The sequence below is a fragment of the Polyodon spathula genome, chromosome 1 (genome assembly GCF_017654505.1).
Source record: "Polyodon spathula isolate WHYD16114869_AA chromosome 1, ASM1765450v1, whole genome shotgun sequence".
Taxonomy (NCBI): Eukaryota; Metazoa; Chordata; class Actinopteri; order Acipenseriformes; family Polyodontidae; genus Polyodon; species Polyodon spathula.
The window spans coordinates 20,886,287-20,907,847 of NC_054534.1; the positions used below are offsets into that span (position 1 = coordinate 20,886,287).

A 21,561-nucleotide genomic window follows, 5' to 3' on the forward strand; every position below is an offset into this window, starting at 1 on the left:
TATTATATCTTCATAAATATGCACTACAATAGTAACCAGCTTCAAGAGTCTGATAAGTGTCTTTCCATGTACTGTTTAGCATGTTATGTGTTACTGTAGGATAGAACTGTGCAGCTAGAGAGCTTTTCTGAACCTGAATCTGTATCAGGGAAGCTGTACCTCTGTTAAAAACCTGAACTGATGATGTGTAGATCCAATCATTCGGCTAAGTCGAGGTGGTTCCTTCGACTGGAATCAAGTACCCATGGCCTGGAACCGCAAAAGAGGACGGGGCACAGACCAGGATCAGTCCAGTCCCGACCTGACTTCTGTTGTTGCAGACTGCTACAACTCCTGATTTAGTTACCCAGCCTTTTAACCACGTAATAATTACTAGATTCCAGATTCCTTTTCTATGTCACTGAAGATATAACTTGTAATCTTAACTTATTGCATCCTATTTCATATTGTATTTAGTGGCATTATTTGCATTTAAATATTATTTGCACTTAAATATTAACTACAGTACAGGATAAAGGTGTTTGCCAAATAATACAAAAATGTACATCAGTAGTACATGCAGGGCAGGAGTGCTTAAAGCCATTCATTTATTCCTTTGTCACATTCAAATGAAATATGTTTTAGTTCAACCATAAGAAATAACTTTTAAATTCAAATGTATTGAATATTTTCCAGACTACATAATGCTCTGTTCCATCAGTATGGTCAAAGCAGTTTTGAAAAATGATAGGTTTATAATATTCTATGTACTGTGAGAGTCAGTATAGTTTTTTTTTTTTTTTTTTTTTTTTAATTTTTTATGGGCAATCATGCTGAGACCCACAAGAAATGTAATTTCCCCACCACAGGAGTGGACAGGTTAAAAAATATTTTATATATCATAACCACAGACAGAGGACCAACATCCATCATCCCCTTCAAAGAAATTTGCTCAACATAAAATAGATCATACTGTTCTTAATTCAAAAAATGCTTTGAAGTACAATTACATATTACAAATTCAAGTAACATTTACATATGAAATATGACTCTGGACAGATGAGTCAAAGGTAGAACTTTTTGGCCTCAATGAGAAACGTTATGTTTGGCGAAAACCAAACACTGCGATCGAACAGAAGAACCTCATCCCAACCGTCAAGCATGGTGTGGGAGCGTGATGGTTTGGGGCTGCTTTGCTGCCTCAGGACCTGGATGGCTTGCCGTCATTTACACAACCATGAATTCTACATTGTATCAAAAGATTCTAGAGGAGAAAGTCAGGCCATCCGTCCGTGAGCTGAAGCTGAACCGAAAGTGTGTCATGCAGCAAGACAATGATCCTAAACATATAAATAGATCTACAATAATGGCTGCAGAAGAAGAAATTCTGCGTTTTAGAATGGCCTAGTCAAACTGGACCTAAACCCCATTGAAGTGTTGTAGCAGGACCTGAAGCGAACTTGAAGCAGTTCTGTAAGGAGGAATGGGCCAAAATTTCTCAAAACCGATGTGAGAGACTGACCAGCAGTTACAGGAAACATTTAGTTGAAGTCATTGCTGCTCAAGGTGCCACAAGTTACTGAATCTAAAAGTTCACTTACTTTTTCACACATGGATATTGAACATTGAATCATTTGTGGATAAATAAATGTTGAAAAAGCTAGTACAAAAAAATCATGTTTTTTGTAAACAAAAAAAAAAAAAAAAAAATATATATATATATATATATATATATATATATATATATATATATATATATATATATATATATATATATAAAGAAAACACAAAGAAAGTGAGTTCTATCATTTCTAATTGTTCTATTGAAAAATATAAGTTAAAGTAGAGATTCTGCTTTATAATAAAACAACAACTAAACATGTAGCATAAATAAAATGAAACACAAAATTTAAAAACAAATTTCATACTTTGACAAAATGATTTGTGCACCCTTACATTAGTATTTTGTGTGCCCACCTTTGCTTCTTTTACTTCTTTAACTTGCAGTTTTTTTGTATTTTGAAACCAGTTCCTGACATCTTTCCAGAGATATTTTTGCCCATCATTCAACACATACAGCTTTGAGTTCTGCAGTTGACTTTGGTTTAAGTTTTGCAACAGCAGCCTTCAGTCAATCCACAACATCTCGATAGGATTATCTGGACTGAGATGGCCAATTCATAACTGTAATCTTCCTTTTTTTCAGAAATTCCTTTGTAGACTTTGCAGAATGCTTAGGGTTATTATCCTGCTGGAATACAAACACCCGTCCAACAAGCTTTCTAACACTGGGTAACAAATGAGAGTGAAAGTGTCTTAATATTTTGCATCATTCATTGATCCTATAATGCAAAGTGTCAAAATGTTTGAGGATGAAAAACAAGCCCATGCCATCACACAACCTCCACTATGTGTAACACTGGGCATGATGAACTTTTCTTTAAATTCTTCTCTTCCTCCAAACATATTGTTGCTTTCTTGGTGAAAAAAGTTATATTTTGGATTTGTCTGACCGTAAAATTTGGTTGAAGATATCATCAGGCTTCTTCAAGTAATCAATGGAAAACTCAACTCGCTTTCTTTTGTGTATTATTTTTAACAAAGGTTTGCATCTTGGTTTTCGCCCATGGGCATTCATCTTGTTAAGGTTTCGTTGAATTGTTCACTCATGTATTTCTTTACTATCTTCTCTCAATTCTTGTGTCAAATCTTTTGCAGTAATCAAAGGATTTTGCCAGGCTGCTTGAACAATTCTTGTTCCAGATTTTGCATTAATCTTTCTTGGTCTTCCACACCTGGAGCTAGTTGCAGTAGTTCCTGTTCTCCCGTGTCTGTCAATAATAGCCCACACCGTGCTTTATTTTTAAGCATTTTGTTCCAATTTATTTTTCAGCACTAGATAATTATGTATGTATTTATTGTATAATTATTGTTTTTCATTCATGATATTGTCAATAATTAGCAACAAATGGGTTTTGTACAAAACATGTTGATTGCCCAAATACTTTTGTCAAAGTATGAAATTAGTTTTTGCATGTTATTTTTCATTGTATGCATGTTATGTAATACTTTATATGGTTTTAATATAAAGCTGAATCTCTAATTTACATATTTCAATAGAACCATTAGAAATTGTATAAATATTAAAATTATTGAATTACAAATAATGTATGCACAGTTTTTCAAATGAACTTTTTTTATTCAAAGCTGTAGTGGTTAAACTGAATACTGTTCTATGAGGAAGAGGTTAAATGTCAGCAAAACTTGCAAAGAAAATGTAAAAATGAAATTTTCTGGTTGCATAAGTATTCATTCAGTCAGTATTTGGTAGAAGCACCTTTTGCAGCAGTTTTGGATAGGTCTCTACTAGCTTTGCACGGTAGGATGGTGACATTTTTTACCATTTTTCCTAGGAAAATTGCTCCAGTTCTCATAAATTTGTTGGGGATCGTCGATAGACTGCAATCTTCAAGTCTCGCCAAAATTTTCCGATTGGATTCAAGCCCAGTGACTGGGCCACTCAAGAACATTAATTATCTTCTTGTTCAACTGATCCAGTGTTGTTTTGGCTTTGTGCTTTGGGTCATTGTACTGCTGAAATGTAAATTTCCTCCCCAGTCTCAGAGTCTTGGCTGACTCAAACAGGTTTTCCTCAAGGATTCGCCTGTACTTTTGCACCATCCATTCTCCCCTCTATCTTGACAAGCTTCCCAATCCCTGCTGAAGAGAAGCATCCCCATAACATGATGCTGCCACCACCATGCTTGACAGTTGGGATGGGTTGACTGGGTGATGTGCAGTGTTGGGTTTGTGCCAGATGTAACACTTGGAATTTAGACCGAAAAGTAAAATTTGTGTCTCGTCTGACCACAAAACTTTTTTCCACATGTCTGCAGAATCATCTACATGCTTTTTTGAGATGTGGTTTTTTGAGTAATGACTTCTTTCTTGTCACCCGTTCATACAGACCAGCTTTGTGCAGGGACCGGCTTATTGTTGATGTGTGAACACTGACTCCCATCTCAGACACAGGACTTTTCAGATCTCTGAAGGTCATTGTTGGCTTCAGAGTGACATCCCGAACCAGTTTCCTGCTTGCCTGGCTGCTCAGTTAGTGAGGGCGGCCTGATCTGGGTAGTGTCTGGGTGGTATGATGCATCTTCCATCTCTTAATGATGGACTTCACTGTACTGAGAAGGATAATCAGCACATTTGAAATGATCTTGTACCCTTCTCCTGCTTTGTGCCTCTCTACCACATTATCCCTGACTTGTTTCGAAAGCTCCTTAGTCTTCATGGTTGCTTTGTTGGATCACTATGTGAGCTGCAGCTTGAAAGTCTTTATATACCTGACGGAAATTATCTGCAAGTTAAACCACTTTGAGGACACACAGGCAGGAACCATTTCACTAAGCTGATTTAGGGCTGCAGTAGCAAAGGGGTTGAATACTTATGCAACTGAGATTAATCTGTTTTTCTTTGTAAATCTTACTTCTCTATATTCTATATGCATTTTTTAAAGTTATCAATGTAGAGTTGTTTGTGTAGATTCTACATGTAGAGTCTAATTTGAAAGTGTCGTGGAGTATGCTCAGATGCCAACAAAATGTGAAAACTTTGCAGGGGAGTGAATACTTCTGGAAACTTATGCTCTCTCTCTCTCTCCATATAAATATATACTTTTAAGATAGCTCGAAATCACAATTAGTACTGTTGATGTTGCTTTTGCTAATAATAATAATAATAATAATAATAATAATAATAATAATAATAATAATAATAATAATAATAATATGTTAATTGTCACATACATACAATTTTTCATGTAAGCCTGATAATTAAAGTTTAGGTCCCTGTTTCAATTTTATCTTGACTATATTATTTTATTTTTTTAAATTTAATTCACTTTATAATTTCATATTCATATTTTAGAATTGATGACATTGAGAAGAATGTTAATTACAGGCTAAATGGGAATACAATCAAGCTATCAATCAATCAATGTATTTTATTTAACGGCTCTCAAAATCAACGTGTGTGTTGCATGTAGAAGTGTGGAAAGGGTGTCAATGCTATTGGGTACCACTATACGAGAGAGAGAGAGAGAGAGAGAGAGAGAGAGAGAGCGAGAGAGAGAGAGAGAGAGCATTAATATACCATTGTTCTGCAATAAATCTGTATAATATTAATACAAAAATGTCAAACCCGAAAAGAAAATCAACATGTGTGTAAGTTAACAGACTATGCATTGCATTTTGCCATGTCAAGTGAGGATTAGTCATATCACTGTTCTTAAATTGCCATGCAGGGTTCCAAAGAAAATAACTTTTCATTTGGCAGCAGAACGTGAGTCTCTAAAATGAATCCCTTTTAAACAATTTTACATTACTTGTATTTTGATCTCGATTTATTTGAATAATTCTATAAATACAGTAAACCACATCTATAGAAACTATATAAACGTGGGAGAGCGCTGTAGTTTTTGAATTAATATTTATTATGCACCTCATCTAAGAATGCATAGGCCTACTTGAAAAATACGAGTTGATATTAAAAGTTAATGTTGCGTACATTCTGTTACCAATGAAGAACACAAGTTCTCTCTCCACATCATTTTGGGTAGTGTTGTATTTATTTTTATGAAACCTAGGACTGGTTAAATATAAATTAATAACCGCTTTATTAGAGCTAAAACCTCTATATTAAGCTAAATAAATATGGTACTCTGCAAGCAGAGATTAAATCATGATGCTAGAGAAAATGTGGATCACCGAGTCCCATCTGAATAAATGTCTATATTAATGAATTATAAACCCAGCAACCCGTGACCTTAAAACTATAATCAGGAGACACCCAGGACATGGAGAAAAGCTTTTGAATTCTTTATCGGACTCCTGTCAAAGAGAACCGTCCATTTGTCTTCCGTGGATCAGGCGAATTAATTAACAAGAAATGTAAACTTTTTAATTGGATGTCAAGCAGAATCAGATACATACAGAATGCAGATCGGGGCTAATCCTGTACTAGCATTTTGAGTTCTACGTCAACAACGTCTTGCCACTATAATAAGATTATTTTTGTCAAATAAATGATGAATTTCGGCAGTTAATTTATCGATCCAAGCTCCCATTCCGTTTTATTTTAGAAGTCATTAATCAATGAAGAAAAACACCACTGCGCTTCCCTTTTGCGTTTAATACACTCTCGCGCCTTATTTATTTCACTTCAGAAAATTCGTAGCAATATTCCAAATCGATTTGCAGGGTAAAGATTAAAAAACACGTCTGATCGCTTCCACATTAAATATTAAACGTGATCATTTTTATAACTGGAAGTCCCAAGTTGCTTAAATCACTACACAGAAAAAAGTGTAGTTTTCCTTTGATTGGATATTTTCTTGTCTTATAAACTAAATACACTAAATAAACATTTTAAAGTTTACCAATAGCAGAACCAAAACCTAAACTACATACACTGCCTGGAATCCAGGTCCATTTATTACACAATTGGATTTTTGTTTAACTATTTATACATAAAGTTTATATAGCAAGGTAAAAGTAAAGCGCCAGTATACATATATTAGTACAAAAGTACGGTTTTCACTTTTTTGTGAAATAATAAGACTTGCAACTGCTAATATTATATTTCCCTCTACTCATAAAATTACCTGTTATTTAGCTCCAGAAATTTAATTTTTTAAACATCATTGAACAGCTTGTTTTTAAAGGCATCTGGTCTATAGATGTCTTATATTTATTATTATTATTATTATTATTATTATTATTATTATTATTATTATTATTATTATTATTATAATAATAATAATAATAATAATAATAATAATAATAATAATAATAATAATAATAATAATAATAATAATAATAATACGTACACTTGCATATACACAATGTATCCGAAAAGATATGGAAGGCTTTTTTGGCTTTATTGAAGTAAATGAAAAACTATACCAAGGTTGTGGTTAATACATTACTTGTCTATAGATAGGCCTCAATAGGTCACGATTCAGAGAAAAAAAAAACCTGTTTAGTTTTAATTTCCAATTTTAAGCAGGACCCTGTTCATTTAGTAAAGTAGTGATCCTCTGTTAGGCGCTTGATGGACAAGCACCGCGTTAAGTGTGCTTGCAATCCCTCCCAGAGGACCCATGTTAATCAGACAGCTACAGAGATCTTTTATTGCTCTTTGGTTCCCAAGTTTGAAAAGTCCCTGGTGGTAGTTTTGTTTTAAATCCCTCACTTTTTACCGATTATACTCTGTAATTGAAATCGCATTTGTGAATGTGACTTAACACAATTCGTTACAAGCAGAAGTAGAAGTTATAGGACAACATTACCAAGCTGAAATGGAGCATGCTGTCCTCAGTAGGTGTTTATGTGGTGATGTGTGATGATTGAGGCCGCAGTCAGCATTATTTTACTGTTTATGTACATTGATGCAAAAAATAAAGAAAGAAACGATGCTGTATACCGGCACCTTAATCTGTAAGTATATGTTTGTCGTCAAAAAGTTCATTTCTGTTTCTTAATATGCACAGCTACGGTATAGGTGAATAAAAAGTGAATAAAAATACTCTTAGTGGTTATTTAAATGTACATTAAATATATGTTTAACTTAATGTAAAGCGCCATTAAATCGCCCTACCTGCGTGAAAGTCAGAAATAGCTGATGTCTGTATTGATGTTTAATTACAATTTGATATAGAGTATACAGGCATATTGTTTTTGAAATTCGACAATAAAAATAACAGAAACATACTGGCTACAACAATTAAGCTTTTAAAAAATCCTCCCGGCTACACACTCATAGAATTGTCGCAGAACAATCCGGGAGATCAATGTACTCTACGACCTACATTCTTTTCAAGTGAGCTAGACTTTCATAGTCAACTCAACCAAATTCTTTTTCTGGCGATTATGTGTGTCTTTTAGTTTGTGTTATCAATCTGTTGTGCAGATGACGGATGACCTTGTCAAAACGACGCCAGTCAAAACATTTTTTAGCTCTGCTCTGTTCAAAACTGTGTAAAAATGCCCTGCATTTAGATACAGACACAATCCAAACAGCAGTAACTTTCTCAGTCTGAAAGAATGGGTGGGAAACATTGGAGATTGGATAAGAAACTAAAATAACAATACCATGAAGTCAGTTACAGCCTAATATAAATTCATTTTTAAATAGTTTTAATGTTATACCTGTACTTACTTGTAAAAAAATAGATAAATGAAAGGACTGAATCAATAATAATAATAATAATAATAATAATAATAATAATAATAATAATAAAAAATAATAATAATAATAATAATAATAATAGAGTGCCGGTCTACGGAAATCTTGTTCGCCAAGTTATTACAAAAAAAAAAATTTTAAGACCGCGATTTATTGACTCCAGTAAAATTACTCGTTTCCCTTTATGATAAAATCCAACGTTCAGAGTAATAAAGTGTTTCAAGTTCATTTTGATTAAAAATTTTGATTAAAACAGTGGAAACAGAGACGTCTTGTTAATGTACGGTTATGTAACTCGCAGTCATTTTTGCATTTTTTATATATATATATATATATATATATATATATATATATATATATATATATATATATATATATATATATATATATATATATATATATATATATATATATATATATATATATATATATATATAAGACAAAAATAAATACTTCTGTATGTGTCATTAGGTCATGACAGTGATCTGAATCCTCGATCTCAAAGTGCCATGAGCTCTTTTTAATAACCCAAACACTATCGCAATGGCAGAGACAGATGTTAGGTTGTATTTTTGATCCAGTGTTAACTCCCCCATCCCTTGTGTTGTGTGCTGCCGTAAAGCCCACGTGCCCCCTCTCAAGCCTACTAGTGATCAGAGAGCAAGCGAGAAGGGGGGAAGCTCTGATATTGTACTCTCGCACTTGGAGCTGGGCTAGAGAACACCTCATATCCCATAAACAAAGGGATTATGATTTAAGGATCTGGAATATACACTCCGGAGCCATTGTGAGTGACGAGGAAAAGACAGATCTTTGAATAAACTGGGTAAGTCTATTTATATACAGAATGCTAGCATGTTACCTAAAATAGGAGAAACTATCGCACTCATCCTCACTGTAAGCAATAGCACAGCAAAACAGATGTAGCGTTTTTGCCATTCTAAAGCATAGGAAGTATTAAACTGAAATAAATCTTCTATCAGAATGATATGCTTGACTCACAAAGTAAAGTAACCAATGTTATTCCAAAAATATTTTTCTTAGATTGAGAGCATTTTGATACTATTGTATCATTTTAGGATCGCTTCAATAAAAGTAAGTTATACACTCTTACATTGTGGAAGCAATATTTTCATATACTTTCCACCCAAGCAAAGAATTACGGACATATGTTCACAAACTTTTTGCAGTGCTATTAATAAACTTTCATACACTTGTTTATTTAATACTATGCCAAGTATAGGTGAAGATGTGTCTCCCCAAACATACAACACCACAACTTCATGGTATTGCAATTATACAGGATATGTTTGGCATGCAGAACTATAGTCATAGTTAACCTAATAAGTGTGTATGCTTTCTTGTTATAATTTTTGTTTCTTCTTCAGCAACATTCCTGAAAATAAATGAATAAACGCGTACCTTGTTCTGTGCTCTTTAGACAAAGTTTGAAATGCTGAAGCCCGGTGACCCCAGCGGATCTGCTTTCTTGAAGGTAGATCCAGTCTACATTCAGCACTGGCAGCAGCTTTTCCCGCAAAGCCAACTAAAGACCGGAGCTCTGAGTCAGCTGCAGCCACACGAGAGAGCAGATCTCCCGGTAGAAAGTCTCCGCCAGCGCCAGACCTCCATCTCCTCCGCCTCCTCCTCTGCTTCAATCCCATCATCGGCGTCCTGCACATCCACCTCGTTAGCAGGGTTAACCCAGCTGTCTGTGCCCCAGATTGCACTTTTTGGACACTCGCAGTGCCCCGAAATCCCCACATCAGTACTCAGTGGTCAAAGCAAAGAGCTGTATTCATTTTCCCAGTGTAAAAACGACAGAGGACCAAGAATTAAATTCACCCCCGAGGAGTTAGACTACTACCTCTATGGACAGCAGAGAATGGAAATTATTCCTTTGAACAATCACACCAGCGACCCAAATAACCGTACGTACAGGCTATATATTTTGAAGTCACCAATGGGGGACAATATGTTTGTGTCTTTACAGCTGGGTACCGGTTTTAGATTTTTTAATACTCTTTCCTTATCGTTGATGTGTTTGATGGTGCACATCTGTTACGTGTAGAGGTAAAGTTGAAAATGTCTGTCATTACGCAATTTCATTAGCGCTTAACAATTACAGAAGTAGGCCCTGCTAAAGCGACATGGCACGATAGTACACTGTACACTTCGCCTTGTTGATGTTTAATCTATGTGTTATAAACATTTTATTAAACTTACTAACTAAGAAGATGTTAGACTACAATACAACACTTGGTGGTTTAACAAAAAGAAAACACAAAGTTTTTGTTTGTCATTTCTAGTAAAAACTATACATTTGCCTTTTTTAATCACACAGATCACCTTTCAGTGCTCAAACTTTAAACTGCCTAACGAGAAAAGATCTTGTTATGTCAAAGTTTACTGTGTCAAAATATGTCAGTCTTAAAGTTATTACTTTCACTTAAAATCTGATGCTTTGATATAGGCTGTGGGGTTTTAATGTTGAGTACATGAGATACCGAACTAATATATAAGCTATATATAGATCTGTAAATGACAATGCACAATGAATTGTCGTAGCTTATTAATCAATATAAACTCACTGTTAAATCCCATAACATAACATACATGGAGCAATACTCTTTTTACTGTATACGTCAGCAATAGAGATTTTGCATGGCAAATTTACTAACAATTACTGAAAAAGTAAAAAGTAAAAAAAAAAAAAAAAAAAAAAAAAAAAAAAACTTTATTAGCAAAACCAAGAAAAAGAACACAATTATGAGCAAAGCTGGATATAGATGAGATATGTAGCTATGTAAGGACATTTATCAAAAGGAGACACATTGGCTTGTAATGTAGTCCTTATTAAATGTATGATTATTAATCAAAAGAACGCTTTTTACTAGCATTTTAAATGTGGAAACTTAACTGTCCCAACAAGTTACGTAATTAACAAAAATGTGGTATCTCATATTACCTCGTCATATTACGTAACAATGCAGATTTGGATATGATGCAAATGTTACGAATTGGTAAAAATCTTCATACAAACATCCTTAAAATAAATTACATTCATCTGCATCCTGCACGGACATTTCGGTATACCCCGCCCTAAAAATGGAGGCTTTAAATTGAACCAGTTTGTGATATATTACTGTGGATACGGTCCAAGAACATGTAAAACAGTTTAGAATACTTTTAGATATGCTATTGACTATTAAAAAAATAGCTAACGAAACCAATACCTGTCACAATTAAGAATCCATCATGTTTTAATCATTTAGTATTTGAAAAGCTCATATGATTAAACGTTGAAATAATAATAATAATAATAATAATAATAATAATAATAATAATAATAATAATAATAATAATAATAATAATAGCATTTATTTGTATTTTGCCAAATTTACTGAGGAGGAAAGGGGCTTGTTTGTAGAATGGGAACTCCTTGGGCTACGTAGAATAATATTATATTACCTTAAGCAATATTTGTCCATGTCGAATAATCTATTCCTGCAGTCGGTTTGTAGCCTAAACATAAGGATATGATTTATTCCTGAACACTAAATTAAATTTCTCGAAGAATGTTAAAGATAAGATGAAGTTATTTTATATGGCTGTATATATATATATATCTATATCTATATATATATTATATATATATATATATATATATATATATATATAATAGGGTATATGGTGACATATAATTTGACTCAAATTTTTCCACCACTGACAAATAAATTCCAGAAGGTGATAAAATGGTCCATCAGCAGTAATCTCCATCGATATATGCCACAAGGAGATGAAGGATGAGGGGACAAGCCACAATTAATTGCCGTATAGTTTTGTAGAAGAGAGTGGAGTGAGTGTGGCTCAGGAATCGATCTTCTTCACCGGCCCCTATTCATCACCTCTACATGGTATACGAAGGTCTCTGGGGGACAAGGGACTGCTTTATCTACACACAGTATTCTCTTACTCATATTTCAAACAAATCTGAGTCATTTACAATACAACCACAGTGTCTGAAGAAGACATAATAATACTATCACCTATAAGACACGGAATCGCGTCGAGTTTATTGGAATGGCGTTTTGTAGTCTATGGTGATTAACATGCAGTGATCTACACTGATGTTGGCTGGCATACAGAGCAAAGTGGATAATGAAGCAAGTACATAGTGACCAACATTCTTACTGTATAACATGGAGATAGAAATGCTGTTCAAGTAACCACACCCCCTGTGTGATGACCATCACGGTTTAATGAGTTCATATACTTAAAATTATTATTTTAAAAAAGAAATTAGAATGCATGTAAAATTTTTCAGCTTCCCCCATACTAAACCAAAACTTTAATGACAGAAGTTGTATTGTGCTATTTTACTTACTCGAAGCAAAGCAGATGTTCCGCAATTAAATTGGAGTTGGACCTCATGCTTATTGTATGAAAAAAAAAAAGATACAAAAATGAAATACAAGAAACATTGAAAATGTGAAAAGGACATTTTATGATTTTGGCAGAACTGTTCACTTGGGTTGACAAATAGAGACAAAACAGCCTCGCAATTGTCACCCTTGTCTGTATTTGCTTCTGGCAGTGGCACTTCGTTAGCAACATGTATTATTATTATTATTATTATTATTATTATTATTATTATTATTATTATTATTATTATTATTATTTTAAATTCACAGTAGCTTTGTCCTACAATTGGAACGTTTTTTCTTTTTATTTTCAATTCTAAAGGCTGATGAGATGACAATGTACTGATTGGCTTAAGTTGCATTGTAAGTTAAGCTTTCTTTCTTGGTACATTTTGAAATTCTACTCTGAATTTTGTAAAACTAAGTCTCCTAACTAGTTTGGTTACCTAAAGAGATGCCCCTTTACATAAACGAACACCTAATTTTGTCTAGCGAATCTTTTAGGTTAGTGCAGAACACAATTTTAAAGCTAAGCAATTGCGCGTCGTCTATTAATTTGTAGATACATAAGCCTTTTCAAGTGTGCTATTATTATTATTATTATTATTATTATTATTATTATTATTATATTATTATTATTATTGTTTTTTTTTTTTTTTTTTAAGTGAAAAAATAAATTAATCGGTTCCAAATGTTTTTGCATATGCGCAATACTATATTTTTTCGGAATTTAGGTTAAACAAAACGTAAAATGTAGAAACAAAAGCTTAAAAACATTTACACCTTTAAGAGTGAGACGACGTTCTCCTTTCTCCACATTCATTAACTTTTTCAAGAAACGGTTTATGAATTCCTCGAGCAAATTTACATTAGGCACAGCCCACAGAGGTTGCAGCGCGTTTGTGCAACAACCCGTAGGCCTGTAAAGTTCTCATGAGTTCAATAATTTTGTGTTTTATTTTCAATAATGTCCTTCACAAATCCACAGTTTCACTGTAAATGAAACGTTGGTTTGCGGTGTTCATTGAAAATATGGTTTGCTTCTGTCTTATCTTAGTAATTTCACAACATTTAATTTGTACAGGCTGCAGATACAGTTCAGTCTCATTATACAAAACGAAGTGAGTACAATTATTATTGTATAAATTAAAGCCGTATTGAAGTTTAAAAACCAGTGCACATCTTTGCAAGAGGCTGTCTCTTATCAACCGTACATTTCGGGCAGTACAGTACATTTTCAAAACTTATTTATTATTACCTTGGCTCAAAAAGATGTATGTACCTCCCCTAATTTTTTGAAAAATATACATTATGTATTGTTTTAAAGTCTGTATTTCAGATGATAATTGTTTCTTTTTGGACCTACAAAAGTGGCTTCTTTGAATGATCGCATATCTAAATTAAAAACGTAATTATCTAAAGGTTAATGATTATTTAATATCATGAGTTAATACTGCCATTCAATTTATATAATAATAATAATATAATAATAATAATAATAATAATAATAATAATAATAATAATAATAATAATAATAATAATAATAATAATATAGTTTTGGAAGTTAGTAGTCTGGTTCAGATTTTTTTCTGTAGAAAGTATATCTAAGAACAAGCCACAGTATGTTAAATGAAAACTCCTGAATCAATTTTAAAAGTTTCTAATGGGTGTTGGGCTTTAACAAACAAGCCCAGCAAACAAGTTGTCCGCCAGACCTCTTCTGGGATTGTATACTTGGAATTAAAAAAAAAATCTTGAACACAACAAGGACTGTAGTGACATAAGGTTTAAATTATGGTTAATTGTTTCTATTGATTGACTGATTTATTTTTACAATCCCAGGATCAGTTTAGGGGGGCCTGATCTCTTCCTATGTTTCCACCGCAGGTTGTGACATGTGTGTTGATAACCGGAATGGTGAGTGCCCCATGCACGGCCCCCTGCACTCGCTGCGGAGACTGGTGGGAACAAGCAGCTCAGCTGCCTCCGTCCCCCCACCAGAGATCCCCGAGTGGCTGCGGGATCTTCCCAGGGAAGTGTGCCTTTGCACCAGCACCGTGCCAGGACTGGGATATGGAATCTGTGCGGCACAGAGGATCCCGCAGGGCACATGGATTGGTCCCTTTCAGGGAGTTCCACAGCTGCTGGACAAACCCCAACCTGGAGTTGGGAGGAACTCACGACACATGTGGGAGGTAGGTCTCTGAGATCTATAGCAAAGGATGAAGTATTCCAACTGTATCAGTGCATGACATCACTAATAACTCTGTGCCTTAGCAACACACTCTGCTGGCTAAAGGGATGCTGCTTGAAACCCCCCCTTGAAGCTGAGATTTGAGAGAATGTCAATTAAAATCACTTCAGATATACAACAATTTGTTCAAGGACTGTTTTAAAAATGTGAAGAGCATCCATCGCTCATATAAGGTCCCTAATTGAAATAGTTGTACCCCTCTTTTTTCATGCAGTTTCACTTTAGAGAATCTGTTTGTGAATTAATATTCAGAGTTGCTCACAACAGCCATTATTGTATATGCAAAAGTTTACTTTTTTTTGCCTAATATCCTTCCCCAGAATATATACAAATAGAAAAGAAAGAATGGTGTCAAATCTATGTACTTGTAAGAATAAATGGGCAGTTCATTCTTTTCTTTTAGCTTGAGTTGTTGACCACTTTGTTTTGCTGCTGTGGGGGAAAAAACACAACCAAAGAACAATGAAACTTGGCAAATGGAAGAATCAAATACTGAAAAAAAACAAGCTTCTATAGCTGACACCTTTAAGAGTTACTGCATTAGCTACTTAATCTGGGCAGCATTTGTCTCAAAGAATGGTTAATTTCTGAGAAAACAGCGGAATGCTACATTTTCACAGGGACACACAGTGATGACCTTCCAATTCTTTTTTCCACAACTGTGATGCAAAGCGACTGACTTGCATTATAACAATCCAGTAAATAACGTGGATATAACATGTTTGAAGAGGTGATTTTCATATTTTTATGGAGAGTTTTAGAACAGTTCTGTAACACATTCTATTATCTTAAACTAAGTACTGTACGAACACAAATCCATAAATAAAGTCTTTATAGGTTTAAATTTTTTTTCCAATGTTTATAACTCTTTTAATTAAAATTTGAACCCACAGTAAGATGGACAATCACATTTTGTTCTGCAGGAGAGCTTCTTGCTTGCTGTTTGCTTTGGATATAATCTGCGCACTTCACTTTACATCAGCTTCAAGTGTATCAGATGCTATTCCATAACCTCACATCATGTCTTGACACCTGTGGGCATTCATGGGAAATGATAAACTGTCCAAGCCAGAGGCCATGATAATTCTTTTTATTTGGCATGAGCGAGTGTGGAGGTGACATGTTTAACATTGGTTCACTGATTCAGAAAGCCACGCAATTAGTCATTTAAGTTATTTCATGTCCCATTTCATCTGGGTTTGTTGTGTAAGAAAGCATGTACAAGACAGCAACAATTTTACTTTTGAAAAGGAGCATACCAAGTATGATCAGCTAAACATATTCTTTTTGGCAGCATGAACATTTTTCTTCCAACAATAGCAAAAACTTTGAAAGATTTCTGGTATTTTTCAAATTGAAGTAATGGCCGCAATCATCCTGTAATGGCTCTTTAAAGAAAACAGAAACTTTCTCAGCAATTAAGTACTTTTGGTATCACAGAGATAGAGATCATTTATCCATTAATATGCCTGCTAATAAAGGTTCACAAAAAAAGCCTGCATGAGCATAACATAAATGAAAATATTATCTTTGTTATTAATTAACTCTTTCCCTCAGGGATAAATTAATATGGCTGCTCAAGGTTTTCCCCGTTTTCTGTTTAACATCAGATCATAATAAGACTAGACTGGAGGAATGTACACAGTGTACATGAAAATTCAGTGGGAATATTAGAGATCTGAGAAATTGCACAGGACTGGTTATAACAGTTTACCAGTTTAAAAACATACATATACTTATTTTATGTACAACAGATATCAGAAAATGTAACCATGTAGCTAATATTATCTAGCTTATAATGCTGAGCTAATTGTTGCCTTCTTATTAAACCCCTAAATGCTCAATTATCCATTTTAGAATTCTGCTCTACAGACAAGTGTACCATTTCAAAGAAGCTGTGAACAACTATACTTTGCCCTTTGAATTCTCTTCTGAAAATGCAACAAGCGTACATGTCCTTTGAGCTCTCTGAGAAACTGCCAACAAATGAAGCTGCCCTTAAAGTTCAGCTGTGAGGAACTGCTGACAGAGCCTTAGAATTCTCTTCTGAATGTTATTTTTCACCTTAAATTTCAGCACGGAGAAACTGTTAAAAAATATACCTGTCCTTTGAATTCTCCACTGATAAACCGTTGAGAGTATACCTACGCTAACATGAGCAATCACTGACAATTACACATGTACTTAAAATTCTGCCTTGAGAAATGACTTTTCTTTGGTCTCCTCTTGTGTTTCTTCCATTCACAGAATGTTAGTTCTTGGCATATGCACATGGATAAAACAATGTTACAGTAAAGGTAACAGGAAAACAAAATCAGGCATTTTTCATAGTTTGTTTTTGGAAATGACTGAAAAACAATACTTGCAGTCTGATCAATGTAATAAAACATGCAGGTGCCAGGTTTTAAGAGTGCTGTTCTACTTGTTAATTTATTACCTAAATGCCAAATACGTAAGCTGTTGTGATTTTATAGAGATAATAATGTGTTAAACTATTGATATGCTCCAAACTAACATCCAGTCCTGGCCCACTAAAACAGCTTTAGTCAGGTCTAAGAAACGCTATTAATGAGAGATTTATTTGTATTATACATGAAAATAATTGGCAATGAAGAAATGTGTTTTGTATTTAAATTTAAGTTATCCAATATAATGGTGACAAAAAAACCAGGGAATGCCTAAATATATAAGTAGGCTGCCATTACCAACAAACACTTATCAAACATTGAAAGGGTCACTGGAGTCGCGATCCCCATGATAACATGCAGCTCAAGGGGATACAATTATGCTCATGCCATGGTTCGATTAAAGTTAAATTAAAGTTTCTCAGACCATCCATCATCTACTTTTTCTAGACTATTTGGCAGCGATTTTAAAGCATGTCGTGCATTTGAAATGCATGCCATGCTTATTACCCTTGGAATAAACCCGGGCTCTGTGGCATGTGTAGTCAGCTGTAAAACAAAATAGTTGTGCTTATGTTTCCTGTTTCTTTAAGTTTGGGTTTTTTCCCCCCCGTCTGACCTGGAATGAATTATTGTGTTTCTTTGTTGAGAACGGTTGTTTTTACCCCGACCTGAACATTTTATTACGGAGCTGCCTTATAAACTGTAAAAACTTTAACCATTTCCACATTAAAACTGCTAGCAAAAATCTTTTAATCTGACTCAGGTGGACAGATGCCCCTCTCCCTCATTTGTACAGCCCCTGTACACAGTGTAATGTGCAAAGAAATTCACATCACTTACTTTCTCTGTCAGCTGGCAAAACAATGGGAATGTAAAGACGCATTTCATTGTCATAATAAACCAGATTGGTTTCTTTAACTATATATTATAACTTTAGATGGCTGGCTTTCTGTAATTCACTCTTTTGAGAGAAGACAATTTGCTCTTAAACTGTAATTCTCTGCAGATTATTATTTCTTTTAATTCTGAAGGAAAGTAGTTCTCAGAATCCCTTATTAACTAGTTCATTTTTTCATTTTGTTTTTGCTTTCTATGGAAATCATTCATCCACGAACCACTACAGCGATACATTTATATAGGAGGGCCCAACACCTTGTTTACAATGGAGTGTTTCTCACATAAAGTTGAGCTCCTGGTGAGAAATAATTAAGGGATGAAGTAACTTGGCTCAAAAGGATAACTGTGGCTTTAAGCTTAGCTCAGGCTATACCAACAAGTTTTATTTTATCAATATGTGTATTTTTTAGATAAGGCATAGTCTGGAATGTTTAGTAATAATATTACATTCAATAGTAATTTATCTTTTTGAATACCTTACTCGTAATTCTATCAGTGTTTTTTTTTTTCCCCCCTGCTTGAATCGCCTGTATAGGTGCAGTGGTTTATCCTGTATGAGCCATGGTGTAGCTGACACAGCAGTAGATATTTAGCATATCTTTGTTCTATAGCAGTCTATGCCAGCATAATTTGTACATCGCTTTTAAGTGTTTTGTTAGATAAGTTACAGAATTCCATTATCCAAATTTTTGCACATGTGTGACAGAGGTTAACCTTTAGTCATGTCAATCCTTTTGGCGTAGTCCTCAGGCTCCAGTCCAACGGCTCAAAGTCTGATTTACTCATTGTAATAAGGGCAGAGGGTCAAGCAATTGTCAGGCAGCCTGTACATACTCTCCTCAGAGGCTGGCTGTTAACACAAAGCTTTTCTAAGTGAATTTACAACCACCATCTCTGACAGGGGCCAATCAGTACACCATAAATGTCAGGTTAGTGAGATTGAGCAGTAAGTGAAGCACTGACAAGACACTATTGGCTGGAATCAATTGCTGAAGGTTTGACTAAGAGTTGCAATCTTGCGGTGCCAGTAATAGGAAAAGCAAACATGAAGGCAAGAAACTCCCTTGTTGTAATTTACATTTACTTGCACTGGTGTCAAAATGCGGGTTCACTTCAGCTTTACCTGTCATTGAAAAGCATTGTAAATCCAACTCCCACATACCACCAAATGGTTTACTTTCATTGTGTAACGAATGACTTCACAAAGGACAAACACACACACACACACACACACACACACACACACACACACACACACACACACACACACACACACACACACATACGAGTTTGCGTTATTTATCTGCTGTTTGCTAAAAGCTAATCCCCATGTATAACATATATTGAAAATTACAACACGAGAAACTGAGCAAATACTTTTTTTTTTTTTTTTTGTAAAACATGGTTGTCCACTTGGTCAAACTTTACATTTTCAAGTAACAAAGAAAATTCACTCTGAAGACTGTAGAATATTTTGTATGCTATTTTCCACCAACTTGTTTCATAAAAAAAAAAAAAAATAATGTTGCGAAGTACACAAGAGTCACCTGAACACATGCTTTACATTGAAATAAATAAAAAAAAAATACATTGATAGGGCTTGTCAGCTTCTGGTAGCAGAAAAATGTGCTATCAGAAATGAGATAGAAGGAGAATCTCAGGAATGAAAGATGGTTATTTGTACAGGCTTCTGATATACAGCATTTGGTTCTCCACCCCAGGGTGGTCATCTTGTCATGGCTGTTCAGGGTTTTCTAATCAGCTGGACTCACAGTCTGGCATTCTTTGGTTTTGTCTACAGAAGTAAGAAATACATGTGCATGTTTTCGTCCTTGATAAAGGATATGTAATCTGTCAGAGAAGTGCTTCCTCAACACAGTAAACTAGGTGTACTATTCGAAGTTGCTGCCAGACAGGCAGTATGATTTCTGCTTGGAATCCATCATTTTGCCTTTTGCACTGATTTTAAATGGCTGCTTTTGACCGTTAAACAGAGCGTTTCATTGACTGCTGGTGCAGTCTCATCAACAGGGGGAATTAGCTCCACTCTTTAAGGTTTACTCTTTTTTTGCCTCGATTAAAAACGATAGGTTGCGGATGCAACCCCAGTTCCCTGAAAGAGAAAATAACCATTACGTATGGGACATTGCCATCAGGTAGTAGGGATTGGCTGAGCTTTATAACAAAGCTGCCGATAGGCCTCTGCGTGAGCTGCCGTGTGAGCCCGCCCCCCTGGGAGCTTACTATACGCAGCGCGCAGAGACTCTCTTCCTCTTTTGCTCTTTGGGCCGAGAAGGCTTCCAGAGCGACCTCGCGGGTTAATGGTTATTTTCTCTTTCAGGGAACTGGGGTTGCATCCGCAACCTATCGTTCCCTTTCAATTCGAAAATAACCATTAACGTATGGGAACAGTGTACCCAAGCTGTCACGAGGGAGGATTCTCGACAGTAGGACAGACTTACGTCATAACGCAATTGCGTAGGCAATACATCTAGGCATATGCGGAGCTGCGCCTCAGTGTCTATGCTCGCAATGACACCTGTCCTAAGGTGGGGTATCAGACACTACATTGGCATCCTGAGGTGCCTAGAGTGTAGTACAGATGCTCCAAATAATGGAGCAGAGGAATCCAGAAAGTTTAATCTGTAAAACCTCATAAAGGTATGCGGTGTAGCCCAACTGGGGCACCTCTCTAAAGAGGGCCCAGGACGTTGCCATACCCCTAGTGGAATGCGCCTTCAACTGCCCTGGCTGTGGAAGGCCTGCAGACTCATAGGCTAATTTAATAGCATCCACTATCCAGTGGGAAAGGCGTTGTTTTGACAATGGCTGACCCAACGTCTTAGAACCATGGCATATGAACAGTTGTTCTGTTTGCCTCACGGTCTTTGTACGGTCAATATAACACCTCAATGCCCGCACAGGGCAGAGCATGTGTAACCGCTGTTCCTCTGGAGAGGAAAAGGGAGGAGGATGGAACGCCATCAACTCGACCGGCTGGTTCATATGGAACGGGGATATAACCTTTGGCAGAAAGGCTGGATTTGTATGCATGGAGACCTTAGAACCGTCTCCTGCGAAGCAGATACATGAAGGGTGCACTGACAGTGCATGTAATTCACTGACGCGTTTTGCTGACACTACCGACAGCAAAAACGCGGTTTTTATAGACATGAGCTTCATAACCACTGAGTGGAGAGGCTCGAACGGTGCCTTGGTAAGGGCTTCTAGCACCACGTCAAGGCTCTATGACGGTAAGTTGGTCACTCTCGGAGGTCGCAAGCGTCTTGCGCCTTTAAGGAACTGAGATGCCAAAAAATGGCAACCTGGTGATAATCCGTCAATGCGT

General features: G+C 35.4%; 1 protein-coding gene across 3 annotated transcripts in view; it reads left to right on the forward strand.

Moving 5' to 3' along the window:
- The first annotated feature begins 8,899 nt into the window (after positions 1 to 8,899).
- Positions 8,900 to 21,561, forward strand: part of LOC121315476 (putative histone-lysine N-methyltransferase PRDM6) — a 46,898-nt gene continuing 34,236 nt past the window's right edge. For all 3 annotated transcript variants that reach the window (XM_041249592.1, XM_041249601.1, XM_041249610.1), the window contains exons 1-3: positions 8,900 to 9,055; positions 9,671 to 10,160; positions 14,541 to 14,848. In XM_041249592.1, coding sequence (XP_041105526.1) covers positions 9,683 to 10,160; positions 14,541 to 14,848 — 786 coding nt within the window. In that variant the 5' untranslated portion in view covers positions 8,900 to 9,055; positions 9,671 to 9,682. The remainder of the gene's footprint in view (positions 9,056 to 9,670; positions 10,161 to 14,540; positions 14,849 to 21,561) is intronic.